We start from the raw sequence: 15,774 nt of genomic DNA, 5'->3' as shown, positions 1-15,774 counted from the left end.
TATTTTTATGTGGAATCTGGAAAAAAGGTCAATTGAGCTCATGGATACAGAGAACAGATTGGTGGGTACCAGAGGGAGTGGGTGGGAGAAACAGATGAGGTGGGCAAAAGGCACAAAATCCAGGTGTCAGTCAGTCCTGGGATGTAAGGTATAGCATGGAGACTTGTGTGGAAAGTTGCCGAGAGGAGATCTTAAAAGTCCTTACAAGAAAAAAAAATTCTGTGACTGTGTGATAATGGATATTAACTAGACTTACTGTGTGATTGTTTCACAGTATGGACAAATACCGAACCTTTACGCTATGCACTGTGGGTCAATACAACACTACATGTCAATTATGTGTCAATAAAACAAAACTGGACCGTCACCTCATCCTGCTCCAGCTGGAAGCTGAGCTGATCAAGGTGGTCTCTTCTTTCTTTTTCAGAAGTTTCTTCTAAAGCTGTGCTGGATGAACTAAGAGAAAAAACACACCATGAAAACCTCACATGTGGCATTTTCACATCTGAACCCTAGGATATGACCACCATCGCAATCCTGCTTGTGTCTAGAACAAGACACCGTGGCTAACTGAACCATGTCTGAGATGACGACACAGCTGCTGTCGCAGCGGCACAGGCCCTGGGATACCTCAGGCCCTGACTGCCTGCGCCCACCCCGACATGCCGCACATCACCAGTAGCCTGCCGTGAGAATCAGACTCAGCTCCCAGCTCTAATGCCCTCTTGTTCCAAGTCCCAAACAAAAAAAAATGTGTTTCTAGGAAACCTGGCTATTCATCTCTGTGGGCGTGAAATAAAAAACAAAACGAGATTTCTGGGTTGGTGAACACACAGTACAACCAATATACAAGTGATGTATGATATGTACACCTGAAACCTATACAGTTTTATTAACCAATTCCATCCCAAATAGTTCAATTAAAAAAATTTTAAAATAGCTTAATTGTACAGGGATGGGAGAATAAAAAAAGGTAAAACTACTGAAATATTAAAATTAGACTGTCAGAGAAACAAATCCTTGTGCCATTTCCTTGAGAGAGGCAATGCCTCTGAGGTGTACAAAGGCCAGGGCAGCTGCAATCAACTTTCATTACATGTACATACTTCTTATATTTTGGTTGCTGAGAATAAGCTAAAAAAACAAAACAAAACAAACCAAAAACCTAGATTTCAGTTCAGCTCAAGGTTCCCATATTTCAAATACATATTCAGCTGCACTGTTCACATTCAGCTGTACACGTTCATAAAAACTGCTGTACTCACCTCATTTCCGCAGACTCCAGGACCGAGTCCTCCCGCACCTCCTGTAGCCGCTGCTGTAGCAGAGTCAGGTCTTCCTGATAGTTTTTTTCAGCATCCCTCAACTTCTCTTCAAAGTAAAGTCGCAGCTGCTCCAGTTCAGACTCGTGCTCAGTTTTCTCCCGTTGCTGCCGCTGCTCAAAGTCTCGCTGCAGGTGTTCTAGTTCTTCCACGTGAGACGCTCGAGCCCGGAGCTGCTCACGCAAGTCTTTAATTGGATGAAATTACACAATCACCTTGACAGAAACCCTCAGGAAAAATCAGGAAATACTGAAGGTCCCGCAGCACAGTGCAGGAAGCCAGATGCTAAAGGCCCCCAATCCCAGAACCTGTGACTGTGCCTTATGCCACGATGCGGGGAAGGAGCCTCCACAGGGAGATGACCAACCACCTTGGCATTCTCAGGATAGAGGAGGAAGCCAAAAAGACTGAACCAGCGACAAGTACCCCATGAGCTGCTGGGCTCTGAAGATGGAGGGACTACACAGAGAAGGAATATGTACGACCTCTGGGAGCTGAGAGCAGTTGACTGACAGCCAGCAACGACATGGGACCTGGCCTACGACAGGGACTGGATTCTGCCATACCCAAGTGAGCCAGGTAGAGGGTCAGCCCAGCAACTGAATTACAGCTATGGGTGACACTGGGCAGAAAGCCAAGCCACACCACCTGAGACCTCTGACCCACAAACCTATAAGTGACCAAGTGTAGTTTTTCAGCCACCAAGTCTGTAATACTTTGTTAACAACAAGAGTAACATAGACCAGAAGAGAACATGTCACCATCATTGTTTTGATCAAGAGAAGGCTGCCAGCTGGTCGATAATAACTAGTCTTCAAATAACGTTTCAAAGCAGAGTTCCCTGTGAGGATCCTTACACGCAAGGATGAAGATTTCCAGCAAACGTGCTAGAGCAGGAATACGTATGTGAAAGCATGCGTGAAGTCAGGCACAGGTATGTCCATGAGCGGCAACTATGGCTTCCATCAGTGACACACGGACCCGAAGGAAAGACTGAGTGACGGGCTAACATGGTGAGGGGCAGCAGAGACGCAGCCTTAGTCGCCGCCATGCAGCAGACCGCTGTTGCTAGTCCTTGGTCCTGACTCTGGTCTTTGTTCCCAAGAGTGCTTATCCAGTGAGGGCAATCACCAGGTTTAGAAGACTTTGTGCGGAGACCAGCAGCAGAGGAGCACAGGTCTGTGCCTCTCCACTCCCCCCCTCCACGGTCTCCTGACTTCCTCCAACAGAAAGCGCCACCAGGGAACAGAGGCTGCTCTGACACGATCCTGGAAGGGGACCCAGGTGAGCTGCTTTCAATAAAGGTGGCCACAGTTGCGGGGCCTGGAGACTCGGTAGTCACCCACCAACACCAGAGACTGGGGCAACAGGAGTCTGCCCCAGGTGAACTCATTGGCACCACGTGGAAGGCACATCTGCCACCGCAGGTGCCAGCTGAGAACCGAGTTTCTGGAGCACTCAACTGCAGCTTCTAGGCAGAAGCATGCACACTCAACAGATGCCTGACATCAGGGGAAGCAGACACCATTCGACAGCTGTTAGCTTGCTTAGCATAAAACCAGAGCTCCCAACAATAAGCAAACTCCACCTGAAACATGTGCACCCATCTTCAGAAAGTTCACAAATCCCGTTTTGCACTCGCCAAAACTGTTATATACCCTCATTTAGGGTTCCAGTTAAAAACACACAGCTTTGCCCGGGCCAGTGTGCCTAAGTTTGTTGGAGCATCACCCCATACACTGAAAGGTTAGAGGCAACCAGTCAGTGCTCCTCTTTCACACCGATGATTTTCTCTCTGTCTCTCCTCCTCCCCTTCCCTCTCCCCGCTGTCTACACCTTCATTTCTCTCTAAAAGCAATGAAAAAGTGTCCTCAGGTGAGGATTTAAACACACACACACACACACACACACACACACACACACACACACACAGCTTTAGCCCTGGCTGGTTGGGTCTGTCGGTTGTAACGTCATCCCATTCATCAAAAGTCTGAGGTTCGATCCCCGGTCAGGGACAGACCTCAGTTGCCAGTTTGATCTCCAGTAGGGGTGTGTGTGGGAAGCAACCGATCATGTTTCTCACATCAATGCTCTCTCTCTAAAATCAATAAGCATGTCCTCGGGTGAGGATTAAAACACACACATACACACATAGGTTCAGCTTTTGAGGCTCTGAATCCTCAACATGAAGCTCCTCACCACTCAGCTCCTGTCTGTCGGTTTTCATGGACTCAAGCTGGGACCACAGGCGCCTGACTTCCTCTTGTGACTGAGCCTTCAGCTCTTCGTAAGATGCTTGAAGGTTCTCCAACTAGAAAAGGAAGGGGACAGTGAGACATCGCCCGAGGCCGGGCCCTGCAACTGCCAGGCATGAGAGAGCACCTCGCAGTGAAAGCTAGAATCCCATACTCCAGCCTAGAGAACACCAGCAGGAGGGGTGCCAGAGAAAGACTGCCGCTCGTCCTGTTTAAGGGTGCCATCTCCCTGCCGCAGTCCTGGTGAGAGATCACCAGCATGGCATGGTATCTCTCACAGATCTATCACAGATCACCCTGCCCGTGCCCTTGGCCTTGTTCCCTGCAGAGACAACGACTTCTCACTGATCAAGGGCGAGAACTTTTTCTGTTGTTCTAAGTAGTCAGAGGAGGGCCTGTGAGGTGGGTACACTGGCTCTCTCCCCGACTGCCAGCTGGCACAGACCACAGCTCAGTCTCCCAAGGGGTCCCCTAGTTGTCGACTCTAACAAGCTCTGCCTCATGGCCCTTTCCTTCTCATCTGTGATCACAGCCCTCCCTCATCCCAAGAGGTATGTTTGGATTTTCTCGGAATTTCCTGGTCAGTCCTCCTAGGAAGCAGCTTCTTTCAGGGGTGAACACAGCTAGCACACCGAGCTCATGCTGCATGCCAGCCCCCGAGAGAGAGAGAGAGAGAGTGAGAGAGTGAGAGAGTGAGAGTGAGAGAGAGAGAGAGAGAGAGAGAGAGAACTGACAGCGGAGAGCAGCTCCAACCTGCCTATGCACACATGGGCTTGGGGGCAGCATGGCCAGTCAGCCTGACAGAAGGCAGCGCTGGCCCTGAGGCCCCCATAGCCTTTTCTCCTCCAGGGCACAAAACAGAAGGTACCCCCTATACTCTCTTTCTCATCAGGAAGGTGATGTGTGGCAGCCTGGCCCAGGCTCTGCTGGGCCGTCATGGCCTCAGTCTGGAGGAGAGGCAGCGGGAGTGGGTGCAAGAGCAATGGGGGCCAGACACAGGCTCCCCTGGGCTCGGCGACTCCCCTCCTCTCTGCAAACCCACGCACAGGCCATGACTGCCTCCATCCCTGGTTTGCTTTCTTGTCCATTTCCTGAACCGACGCTTGGGGCCTTGCTTGATTCATGGTCTGGTGACAGAAGCACTCCGGGTCTCAGTAGATCTTGCCACACAGCCCCACACTGATGTGCAGTGTTTCATTGGAAATGAGTTTTGAACACAAGCAGTGGGAATGTTTCTGCTTAACTTTTCTGAAAATTTTTTTATGGAATTATGGTCAGAGCACGTGGCCCTCCACCCCTCATAGCTGGAATCTATAAGTATCTCTGGGCACTTGGAAAGAACGTGAATTCTCTGCATCTAAGATCAAACACAACTTAAATCAACCTTTCAGACTCTGTACCCGCACTTCATCTACCAGCTCCCGCAAATCTAACAGTCGCCTTAAGTTAATGCTTAAATTTGAGCAAATAACAGAATGCGAAATGACCTCAACCTAAAATCTTCTAGGTAATTAAGTGAACGGTCGCCCACCTCCAGCTGCTTTTCTCTTTCTTTCTCCCTGACCCTCAGGTCCAGGTCCTCGGTGTGCCGGCAGCGCTCGGACTGCAGGTCTTCCTGGAGCCTCCTCACGGCGGCGTCGTGCTGAGCCTGCAGAGTCTGGAGGGACACTGAGGAGCACAGACCGCGCTCAGTTACGGCAGCCCATCTTCTTCCTTGGCAACCCTCAGTGAGCACGGCTTGGGGGTAAGGACAGCACTGAGAGCCACTGAGAGCACCGGCGTCCGGCTCCTTTCAGGCCCTTTCTCCGCCCCCTGCTGTTCTCAGGAGGGAGGGAGGGGTGCAGGCCAGCCAACCAGCAGACAGCTGCTCTGACACGTGGGTGTCAAGTAACAGGGAACAACAAGCATAAAAAGTGAACAATCCCAATATTACTATTTTGATGGCAATTTAATAATGGAACAACCAAAAACTCTCTCTGAGACAGAAGTTTCAGGAAGGTGTAGGAAACTTGAGAGGCCTGTGGTCAACTAGGGGAGACCCCCGGGCTGACTGTCCCATGAGGGCCCTGAACCTCCGTCACCCAGGGGTGTCACGTGCACTGTTATCTGGCACTTGAACACATAGGCAGTTCATATTCAGCCACAAATCTAGCTCATACAGGGTGCTGGCATTCTGGAATTACACGGGATAATTTGGTCCCTTTCAGACCTGCTCATCTTAATTAGATACTCACATTCTGCCTGATTTTTGGCTTGAAAAATCTTCTCCAGCTCAGCTTTCTGTTCTGCCAATTCTTTCTTAAACTGGCTTTGTAAACTCTCCAATTCTGACTGATGCTTCGCAGATAACTCTTTGCGTAGGCTTTCTAGGCATGACTCTCTCTCGGCCTCACAGTCTTGCTTCAGGTTCTGATTTAAATAAGGGGAAAAAATTATGACCAATAGTTGATTATATCATAAAATAATTTAAACCACACATTCAAAAACTGCAGTCACCCCCTGCCCAGACCAGACTGCCACCATGGGAAACCAGCTCTGACGTCCCCCCAGTCCCTCCACTATTGCTGAAAGGGACAGAACCAGAAGGACTGACAGGACCCGCAAGGCAAATGGAAACAAGGACCACTGCCCAGAAACAGGACCCATCTCTGAACACACAGCACAGGAGGGCAGTCAGTCTCAGGGATTTGCGCACCTGCCCCCATAAAGACCTGGGGGTGCTACTGTACAATGACGTCACTGACCTCTGTGGGAGGGCTGGGCTCTGTCCCAGGTACCCTGAGGAGCAAGCCCTCACTACCCAGCTCAGAGGGGTAGGGGCTGGGGCACAGGCCTCCAACCCACTGAGAGCCTGACCAGAGCGGCCAGGACAGAAACACTCATGTGCCCCGATGTCACACATCTCCTAACGTCACCCACGTTTTCCCTGACATCACCCATTTCCTCTGCTGTCCACCAGTGCAAATGGTCCCTCCACAAATGCTGTTTTTGGAAAGGGACAGTCACAAGAATCAGAAGTTCCAGTGACAGGCTTCCTCAGAAAAGAGCAGTGTTCTACCCTAAAACATAACTCTTTGTCTAAAAAGGAGGTGTGGGTGGGAGCAGGAGGGCAATTATAGGCCATGCCGGTGCTGCTGGCAATGTGAACAGAGCCCACCAGGGTGCACCCAGGGACGGACACCCTGGCCTGGCTGCTTCGTCCTTGAGGCACTGCTAGTCCCTGAGGTTCCCGCAGCGTCCCAGCACTCCTGCTCCCACACCTCACTTAATCCTGTGGTTGGCACCTCCCTGCGTGAGGACAGAGGTCTGTGTCCCAAGCACAGCAAGGGCCAGGCCACAGCAGCCACTCAGGAAACCAGACTTGGAAAGAACCTCATGTTATACAAGTCATTCTGATAAATTCAAATTGTAAAAAGAATACTCTACCTCTGAAAGAAAACGCAACACACTTCTACCAACATAGCCAACTAAAGCTCTGACTGGGTGTGGTCTATATCAAGGTGAGGGGCTTTTCTGTGGGGGTCCCAGATGGAGGGGGCCAGCTGCTGGGAGAAGCAGAAAGGAAAAACACTGTACACACAGAACGGCATTTTCTCATCACAGATACCTCTATGATGTTCTCATTTCTCTCCATTTCTGACTGTAACTTCTCCTTCAGCTCAGCTGCAAGAAAAACATAAAAGGTCGCTCAGGTCACTGAGTCGCAGGCTTTCCCATGAGCTGATCACCCAGGAGATCAGGGGCTCCTGGCTCCTGCTGGCTGCTCCATGGACACCCGCCAGGGTCAACAGGACAAGGTGCATCTGAGAGGGAGCAAGGGTATGATGATGTCTGGTTTAACAAATCATATTCACGCCCAAACCAAGAACTATGAGATTTCCAGCCAGCAGGACAGTCCGAGGCAAGTGGACAAGGCTGCCTCTGGAGTGCGCAGTCACTGAGAGCCTTGAATCTGCCTCTTCCTCTGGTCACAGGGACCTCTGCCTGTCTGCCCCACACTGGGCCAGGTGCCAGGCTAGGTGCCGGAAGGCAGGTAAAGATGTTCTAGGACCCAGTAACTCCCAGCCCGGAGAGGGAAGAAGCAGAAGAGAAGAGGAGTAGATGCTGGGGAGTGGAGGAGGGAGGCATTACTGGACCACTGGGCACAGCCAAGTTAGGACTGACACGTGGGTGCACACCCAAACACCCGAGTGCCGGGCAGAGATGGCAGGAGCCTCAGGGAAGCACCGAGGAGGAGCTGGGGAGAAGTGGTGCCACACGCGCACAGTGAGGGCAGCCTGAGCAAGTCCAGAGTTAAGGCAAAGGACACCACCCCGAGTGCCGGTCCCACGCTGTCCACAGGGGCCAGGCCACGGCAGAGGCTCTCTGAGCACAGGGCAGGCATGGGCCTCTCCACAGACCCGCTCTTGGGTGCCACTGAGAAGATGAGAAGACAGCTTTGGGAGGTGCCTAAGGCAGAGCATGGTTCATATGTTAAGTAACGTACAGCCCTGGCTGGGTAGCTCAGTTGGTTAGCATGTTTTCCCAATACACCCATGTTGCAGATTCAATCCCTAGTCAGGGCACATGTAAGATTCAACCAATGAATGCAAAAATAAGTGGAACAAATAGATGTTTCTGTCTCTTCTCTCTCCCTAAAATCAATAATTGCTTTAAAAAACTTTTAAAAATATACACATACATACACACACAAAAATGGGTGGAAATAAGGCAAAATATTCATGTTTGCTTGAATCTAGATGAAGACACGTGGGACACCACTACGAGAACCTAAGGGAGCCAGAAAGAGGAGGGCCTCTCAACACACCTGGAGCCGGCAGGCTGCTTTATTTTCCAAGTGAAAAACTCAGCAAAGGGGCATACAGCCAGGCGCTCACGCCAGCAGGGAAGCGGGATGACTGCCAGAGGGCACTGGCTTCCTTCTGGGGCGACGAACATTCTAAATGCAGACTGTGACGTCTGCACGACCCTGACACACTCACAGCCACTGACACGCACCCTTTACATGGGTGACCTGTGTGGCAGGGGCATTACTGCTCAGATATTTTACTTATTTCTTTTTTCTTTTTTTTATTGTTGTTTAAGTACACTTAGTAAAGCAATTATTTTAAAAACATGTTTACAAAAAGTAGTGACTAACAAAAACTGTACAAAAACATTGAAATGAAAACACGAAAGTATATTTTAGACATAAAAAGTTCCGTCTAGGCCAGAGACTCAGAAGATGAAGAGGCTCCTTGGCTACCCACCCATGAGGAGCACAGCGGCCCCACCGGGCACTGAGCGGGATGTGGGGGTCTGTGTCCAGGAGCATCTGGGTTGGGCTGGACAAAGACTGGCCACAGACACAATCCCGTCAGTGATGCAGGTGCAGACACCTCCAGCACGTGACCAAATCATCTCCAAGACACCATTTCAAAAGTTAACACAAGCCCATTGGGAGAACTGGAAAGAGGCAAGGGAACAGCAGAGCAGCATGAGGACGCGCAGAGCGGGCAGAGCAGGATGCACTGCCACCAGTCAGGGGTAAACAAGGGCCTGGCGATGGCCGGGGCAAGTGCCTGGACGTGGAACATGCCACACAGCTTCAGTGTGGGCAGGGAGATCAGTGTGAGAACACCTCACCTCGGAGGCACCTCTAAGGGGGCCGCCTGCCTCCCCAAACACCAGAAATGGGATCTGCGCGTCCCAGACGGTCACTTTAAGCCCATGCCTGCCCGCACACACATACCTATCTCCCGGCTGCACCTCAGTGCCACTTCCTCCTGCTCCTGTGCGTGCTGCTCCCTAATAAGCTCCAGCTCCAGCCGCTGGCGGCTTTGCAGCAGGGCCAGCTCCTGGGCATGCCGGCCATTAAGCATGTCCCGTAGCTCTGTCAGCGCTGTCTCCTTCTCCCTCTGCAGGTTGGCCTGTGTCAGCTCCAGCTGTGCTGTGTGCATGTTGCTCAGACTCAAGCGCAGCGCCTCCAGCTCCAGGGGTGGCACTGGCTGCAAGGAGAGAGGTGGTGCTGAGGTGGTACTGGGGAAGCAGCAGCTAGGTTAACATGTGGCCTTGACCCCAAGGCCCTGGACATAGTAGCTGCCCAAGAGAGTCAATGCTCCCAAGAAGGCCCCAACCAGCACTTATCCCTCAATGCCCTGCAGCATGTGAGGAGTGTGATTGGCCACTGATAGGGAAGTGAAAGCTGTGTAGTGTGTCCCTGGCACCTGGCCTGAAATGCTGCCACCAGATGTCCACGTGTGTCCCTCCACTTTCAATGGCCCCACATAAGATGTGAAAACAAAACAAACCAAGAAAGCAGACACAGAAAGCCTGCAGTGCACATTTGTCCACTGTAACAAATCTCTCCCAAACCCTGGGTCCTGGCGTGAGTGACAGCGTCCAGATCACCTGGGTCTGCAGCTGCTGCATCTCTGCTGGCAGCCCCACCATTGCCCACCGCTCCCTGCCAAGCTTGTCTTCGTGCTGGCTCGTCAGTTCAGCGATTTCAGGTGTGCATTCCTGCCCACACTCCTGCAGAAGGAGAGCAAGAGACACAAAAATTAGTGACGCTATGCCAGAGAGAACAGAAAACATACATTTTCATGAAAACACGTCCAAGAGTGCTCCCAGCAGCACTATTCACAACTGCCAATAGGTAGAAGCAACTCAGTGCCCACCGACGGGTGACCAGAAAAACAAATGTGGTGCACCCACACAACGGGGTGTCAGCAGCCACGAAGAGCAGTGATGTAGGACACACTACAACACTGATGCACCACAAAACACATTTAGTTAAAGAATCCAGACACACTTAAAGGTCCGTCTGCAGGAAATGTCCAGCACAGGCAAACCCACAGACAGAAAGCAGGTGGTTACCAGGGACTGGGGAGGGGAGGAGGAGGAGGGACTGATAATAGGGACAGGTTTCCTCTCTGGGTAATGAAAATGTTCTGGAATTTGTTGTGATGAATGCACAAGCTATTGAAAATATATACTTAAAAATGGCACATTTTATGTTATATGAAGTATGTCTCAATAAAAATAACTATGAAAGAATATGCAACCTATTTGAGTGGCTTTGTATAAAGCTGAAATCCCAAAAACAGAGGTTGCAGGTATTGTTAACTGGGTGGCAGAGCCTGTATGCCCCTCGGTCACTGTGACAGAAACTAGGACATCGAGGCTGATCACAAGTCTGCCTTCCCAACATGCTCTGAGTGTAAGACCGCCTCCCAGGTCCACGCTGGACACCAGGTGCACACAGCTGCCCATGTGAGACGAGAGAAGCACTCTATGGAGAAAAGTTAGAATAGGATAGCTATCTTCCATGCATCAAAGGCAAACTTCTCTCTTCAACATCCAGGAGAAAAGGCCAAAGGTGACAAGGTGGGCCGAGTGGGACTCCATCAGGTCTGGAAAGACCTCCCATGCAGGGGCAGCAAGAAGGACCTGAGGGTGCGCAGGGGCAGCTCTGCCTCAAGCCTCTGTGCCCCCAGTTTCCGCTATGAGACAAGGGGTCCTGGAAAAACTGAGTCCTCTCTCTGGTTTGGGTTTCTACAACAGGGAGAAGTCCTCTGACAAGGAACACACCTTAACAAGAGAACCTGAAGACAAATACCTTTGTGAGGAGCCCAGGCTGTTCCAAACCATCGCCATCCGGCTTCTGCCACAGCTGCTCCAAGTCCTCCGTGCTTGCTCCATCAGGGTTCTCCAGCTAAGAAGGGGAGGACCAGAGAAGAGCAGTTACAGCAACAGGCCGCAGCCTCAGGCCGTTTCAGCCCCTCCATCTGCCACCACACCAACTCCACCCAACCTGTTCATGTTCAGAATCAGCACTCTCCTCCTAAACCATTCTCAAGCTCTAAACGCTTTTTATGCAACTCATTTACTTACTGCTGCAGCCGCCCCTCTTTTTATTGACTTCTGCTCCTTTAAGTGTTTCACTGTATACTTGACACTGAAGTTACTAAATTTTAGTTTCTCAACAAATTCTAGTCTTTTAGGCCAATGCACTTAATTTTAATTTCCAAGCTCTTCATTTTAAGTACAAATATCTCATCTTCAAGCTCTTCTTAAAAGTTTTTCCTTATTAATTTGTAGAAAGAGTGTCTTTAGTGTCTTACTGTAAATTATCTCAAACTTTAAAGTTTTCCAATAAATTTTCCACCAATAGTTTACTGACCTGTAAGTTCACAGTAATTTGGGGTTTTTAATCTGCTGAGCAAACTGAGCTGAGATGACTCTGTCTACAAACAAATCTCAGGAGTGTCCCAAGAGGCTTTGGATTTGAAACACGGAGTCACAGGCACTCCACTCTTAAGGACCTGCTCCTTCCTAGCCGGTAACCACAGCACCACCCAACACCACAAACAGTCTGGGCCTGCAGGGCCCAACCACAGGTGTCAGGTTTCAGCTACTTGTGGGGGCCAACACATATTTCCCAGTACTCTCTCTCTGACTGGTGGTCCAAAGAACGATTTAAAAAATTACTTAAAAAAAAAAAAAAAAGTAAAACCCTGGCTGGCATAGCTCAGTGGATTGAGTGCGGGCTGCGAACCAAAGTGTCGCAGGTTCGATTCCCAGCCAGGGTACATTCCTGGGTTGCAGGCCATAACCCCCTGCAACCACACATAGATATTTCTCTCTCTCTCTTTCTCCTTCCCTTCCCTCTCTAAAAATATATAAATAAAATCTTAAAAAAAAAGATGAACTACTTTCTAAATAAATAAATAAAGTAAAAACACACCCTTGCTGTTGTGGCTCAGTGAAGTGAGCTCGAGCCTTCCAACCGAAAGGTTGCCAGGGCACATGCCTGGGTTTTGGGCCAGGTCCCAGGTTGGGGGTGTGGGAGAGGCAACCAATTGATGTTTCTCTCCCTCTTCCTCTCTCTCCAAATAAATAAAATCTTAAAAAAAAAAATAGAGTAAAACATACTCTGTCTTGCAATTCCTGAGTCCACAGACTTCTGTGTGTACCTGAGTCATAAGATGGATCTGAGCAACCGTTTTCCTATATCTGAGGATTTCATCCCCCTAGGAATTACTTTATCATACTCCTCAGTGACTCCCAACTATATCAACAACTGGGATAATGGGGAAACAGAAGGAACAGGGAACTGCCTAGAAGGACAAGGTGACAGTGAAATGAATCACTACCTTTGGTTTTCTTATTGATCAGCTTTGTAACCAGGTTTCAATATGAAAATTCTTAAGAATTTTTCATTTTTTCCCAAAAATGGCAAGGAGAAGAAGTTGACAGCAAAGACTTTTCACAAACCATTAGATGGATGAAAAGATGAATGCAGACAGAGCAGCACGAGGACACCAATGACAGCAACCCACAGCAAAAATGAAATCTCAGCTCATAAGTCTTCCCAGAACAATATGTGATCAATTTTCTCAAAATCGTGACCAAGTAAGCAACAGCTCTAAGGACAGAGAGAGCCTGTGGGTCTCATCGCAGTCATACACAGGGAGGTCTCTACCTCGTGACATTTGTTTCAAGAAACTCAACCATCCTATTTTACTTTGTGCGTGTCAATAGTCTTTCGTTTCTTATGTTTGTGTGCCAAAATTCACTTAGAACTCAAAGATTTGTATCAAAACTTCTAATAAAGTTGTTTTACATTACTGCTCAGCCTTGCTTCTGTAAATTATTTGTAAAACTTAAAATGACAAAGAAGTAATGAGGGTACATGGGGCCCAGGTGATAAACGGAGATGACTGTTTTGCTGGTAACCCAGACCAGTACGCGGTGGAAAAGTTCTGGAGCCACACTTCCCGAGCATTCCTCAGCACTGGTTAACTCTTCAGTCCAAGGTTTGGTCACGGTGGTTTTCTTCCTAAATGCTTCACCTCTGCAATTTTTGGACGGTTCTTTTACAAGAAATGGCCTCTTCTCATTTTTGTCCCTGACACATAACTGAAAGGTCAAAAGCTGCTCCCTGCCGTTTCGGAGCTGTCAGAACTGAGAGGACCACTGCACTGATTAAAATAAAATGCTCTATTATCGTGCACTTCACTTCCATCGAGAGCTCACTGGGTCCTGAGCATTTATCATAAAGTAACTGCAATTCGATCTTCCCTTGTAACTTCCTGGAAAAATCTCTGATCTTCTAAGTTGCTTACAAACACGCCTTATTAATGTAATGCATGCTTGAGTTTTCTGCACAGGTGAATGATTTATTCTTTATCTTAAGACTTTAGAATCTTTAACGGAAAGGGCATATCAAAAGTACAATATAGTAACTTTTACAAATTAATTTTTGCTACAAGATTTTTATGTAGTTATGTTACATTTTTAAGTTGTCACTATTTCTAATTTTCTTTTAGTGCTTTGTGCTTTCTTTAGTCTTTGTCCAAACTATTGGACAGGCCCTGGCTGAGTGCTCAGCTGGTTAGAGCATTGCCCTGGCATGCCACAGTTGTGGGTTCCATCCCCATCAGAGGACACACAATGAAGACATGAGTAAATGGAACAACAAAAATCCATGTCTGTCTGTCCATCTATCTGTCTATCTGTCTCTCTCCCCCTTCCTCTTTCTAAAACCAGTAAGTACATTTTTTACAAATTTAAAATGTTGAACACCAAAAAGAGCTTACATATTAAATTAAACTAAAGAATTACTACCATTTCGCCCAGCTGACCAGGCTTCACGACACAGCACACCCGCACAGACGGCCCTGCCCTGGGCCACTATCCAGGGCGGCCTCAGCAGCGGGCACCACGACCAAGTACCAATGGGACACTTCCCACTTCAGGGACTGTTTTTCCTGAGGCTTATTCTCCAGTTATTTTCCTATTTCTAAAATGGGTTCAAAACTGCATATGTATACAAAAGCACTCCAATTATGTTACTGAGGAATAAACTTATGCTAGAAATCATATATATAGAAATTACCTGTATTTAGGTAACAACTAATGTGCATTAAAATAACAAGTATATCAAATAAAGTATACTTGAGAATCAAAAAATAAATAATTTATTACATGTTCGAACTGTATTTTACACACACATTTATACTATCTTATGCTATTCAGTATGCTCATTCAACTCCACATAAAAGGTAAACGTCTTAAAATTCTCAGATGTGGGTAAAATAAGACAAAGACACTTTGAATTATGTTCAAAGCACTGTGACGACATAAAGACTCTTCAAGGACTCCCACTCTGCTGACACAGACACGGCCCACCCCGAGAGAAGGCTGCTGGGCCTGCAGGGCCTGCAACGGGCCCTGCTCCCGTGCGGGGCCACGCAGCATTCTGCCGCCAGCACCTAACAGTGAGCGCTTCCCTGGAAGCTTACTTTTCAGAAGATCATTATTCTAAACACAAGACAACTCTTATCTTAGTACCTACACGTAGATTAAGGACACATTAAGTCCTCAAAAACTGTCAGTTACTTAACACGTATCAAAAACTTTCCTTTTCTGACTGAACTCATGATGTACAATTGGATGATCAGAGAGGTCAGTAAACCATCTGCTCTTAGAGCACCAACAGCATATGCATAATTAAAAATAAATTACATAAAATATAATAAATAATCAAAAATAAAATATTAGAGGGTTGGACTATACAGTCCCACTTCCATCTCCACTCCCCCCCACCAGGGAGAAGAGAGGGGCTAGGAGCTGAAAAATCTCCAGTAACCAATGATTTAATCAATTGTGCCTGTGTAACGAAGCCTTCATGAACACCTAGAGTAGCAGGATTTGGGGTGCTACAGGGTTTGTGAAAGTGTGGAGATTTGGGGACAGCAGCAGACTCTGAGAGAGGAAGAAAGTTCCTGCCCTTTCCCCACACTCTACCCCACGCACATCTTCCATATGGTTGTTCCTGAGTTATATTCTTTTATAGTAAACTGGAAACAAAAATAAAGAAGGAAAAAAAAACAAAAAAATAAAATAAAATATAGTATCTGCCCTAACAACACTGTTGGCATATGTGTAATTTTAACATAAAACAGCCACTCCATAAAGAAATCTGATTCATAACTCAAACCTTAGAAGGAAGATAATGGCTCCATCTTACAAAAGCTACTTGTTTTACCTGTGCATATGAGTATTTTAATAAGCACGTAAATGGAGAATGTAAATTTAAATTACTGCTGCAAAAAGAATAAAAATTTGAAAAATTGTGCATGCAGCTAGTCATATCTAAAGGAAAATAAATAGGCTTGACTGTGTGTCTATTTAAAGCCTGGGAATCAGAG

The 15,774-nt window shown here is 47.9% G+C and overlaps 1 protein-coding gene across 6 annotated transcripts in view; it reads right to left on the bottom strand.

Moving 5' to 3' along the window:
* PCNT (pericentrin) overlaps positions 1-15,774 on the bottom strand; it is a 104,075-nt gene that overhangs the window by 77,717 nt on the left and 10,584 nt on the right. For 5 of the 6 annotated variants that reach the window (XM_036017533.1, XM_036017531.1, XM_036017534.1 and 2 more), the window contains exons 3-11: positions 11,178-11,273; positions 9,968-10,090; positions 9,309-9,564; positions 7,185-7,240; positions 5,812-5,986; positions 5,109-5,245; positions 3,522-3,633; positions 1,266-1,509; positions 369-456 (exon numbers count right to left, since the gene is read on the bottom strand). In XM_036017533.1, the coding sequence (XP_035873426.1) occupies positions 369-456; positions 1,266-1,509; positions 3,522-3,633; positions 5,109-5,245; positions 5,812-5,986; positions 7,185-7,240; positions 9,309-9,564; positions 9,968-10,090; positions 11,178-11,273 (1,287 nt within the window). The remainder of the gene's footprint in view (positions 1-368; positions 457-1,265; positions 1,510-3,521; positions 3,634-5,108; positions 5,246-5,811; positions 5,987-7,184; positions 7,241-9,308; positions 9,565-9,967; positions 10,091-11,177; positions 11,274-15,774) is intronic. The other variant, XM_036017532.1, reaches the window with a different exon arrangement.

Source organism: Phyllostomus discolor, chromosome 2, assembly GCF_004126475.2.
Source record: "Phyllostomus discolor isolate MPI-MPIP mPhyDis1 chromosome 2, mPhyDis1.pri.v3, whole genome shotgun sequence".
Lineage (NCBI taxonomy): Eukaryota > Metazoa > Chordata > Mammalia > Chiroptera > Phyllostomidae > Phyllostomus > Phyllostomus discolor.
Note: the sequence above shows the minus strand (reverse complement) of the source record. Positions and strands in the feature narration are given on the sequence as shown.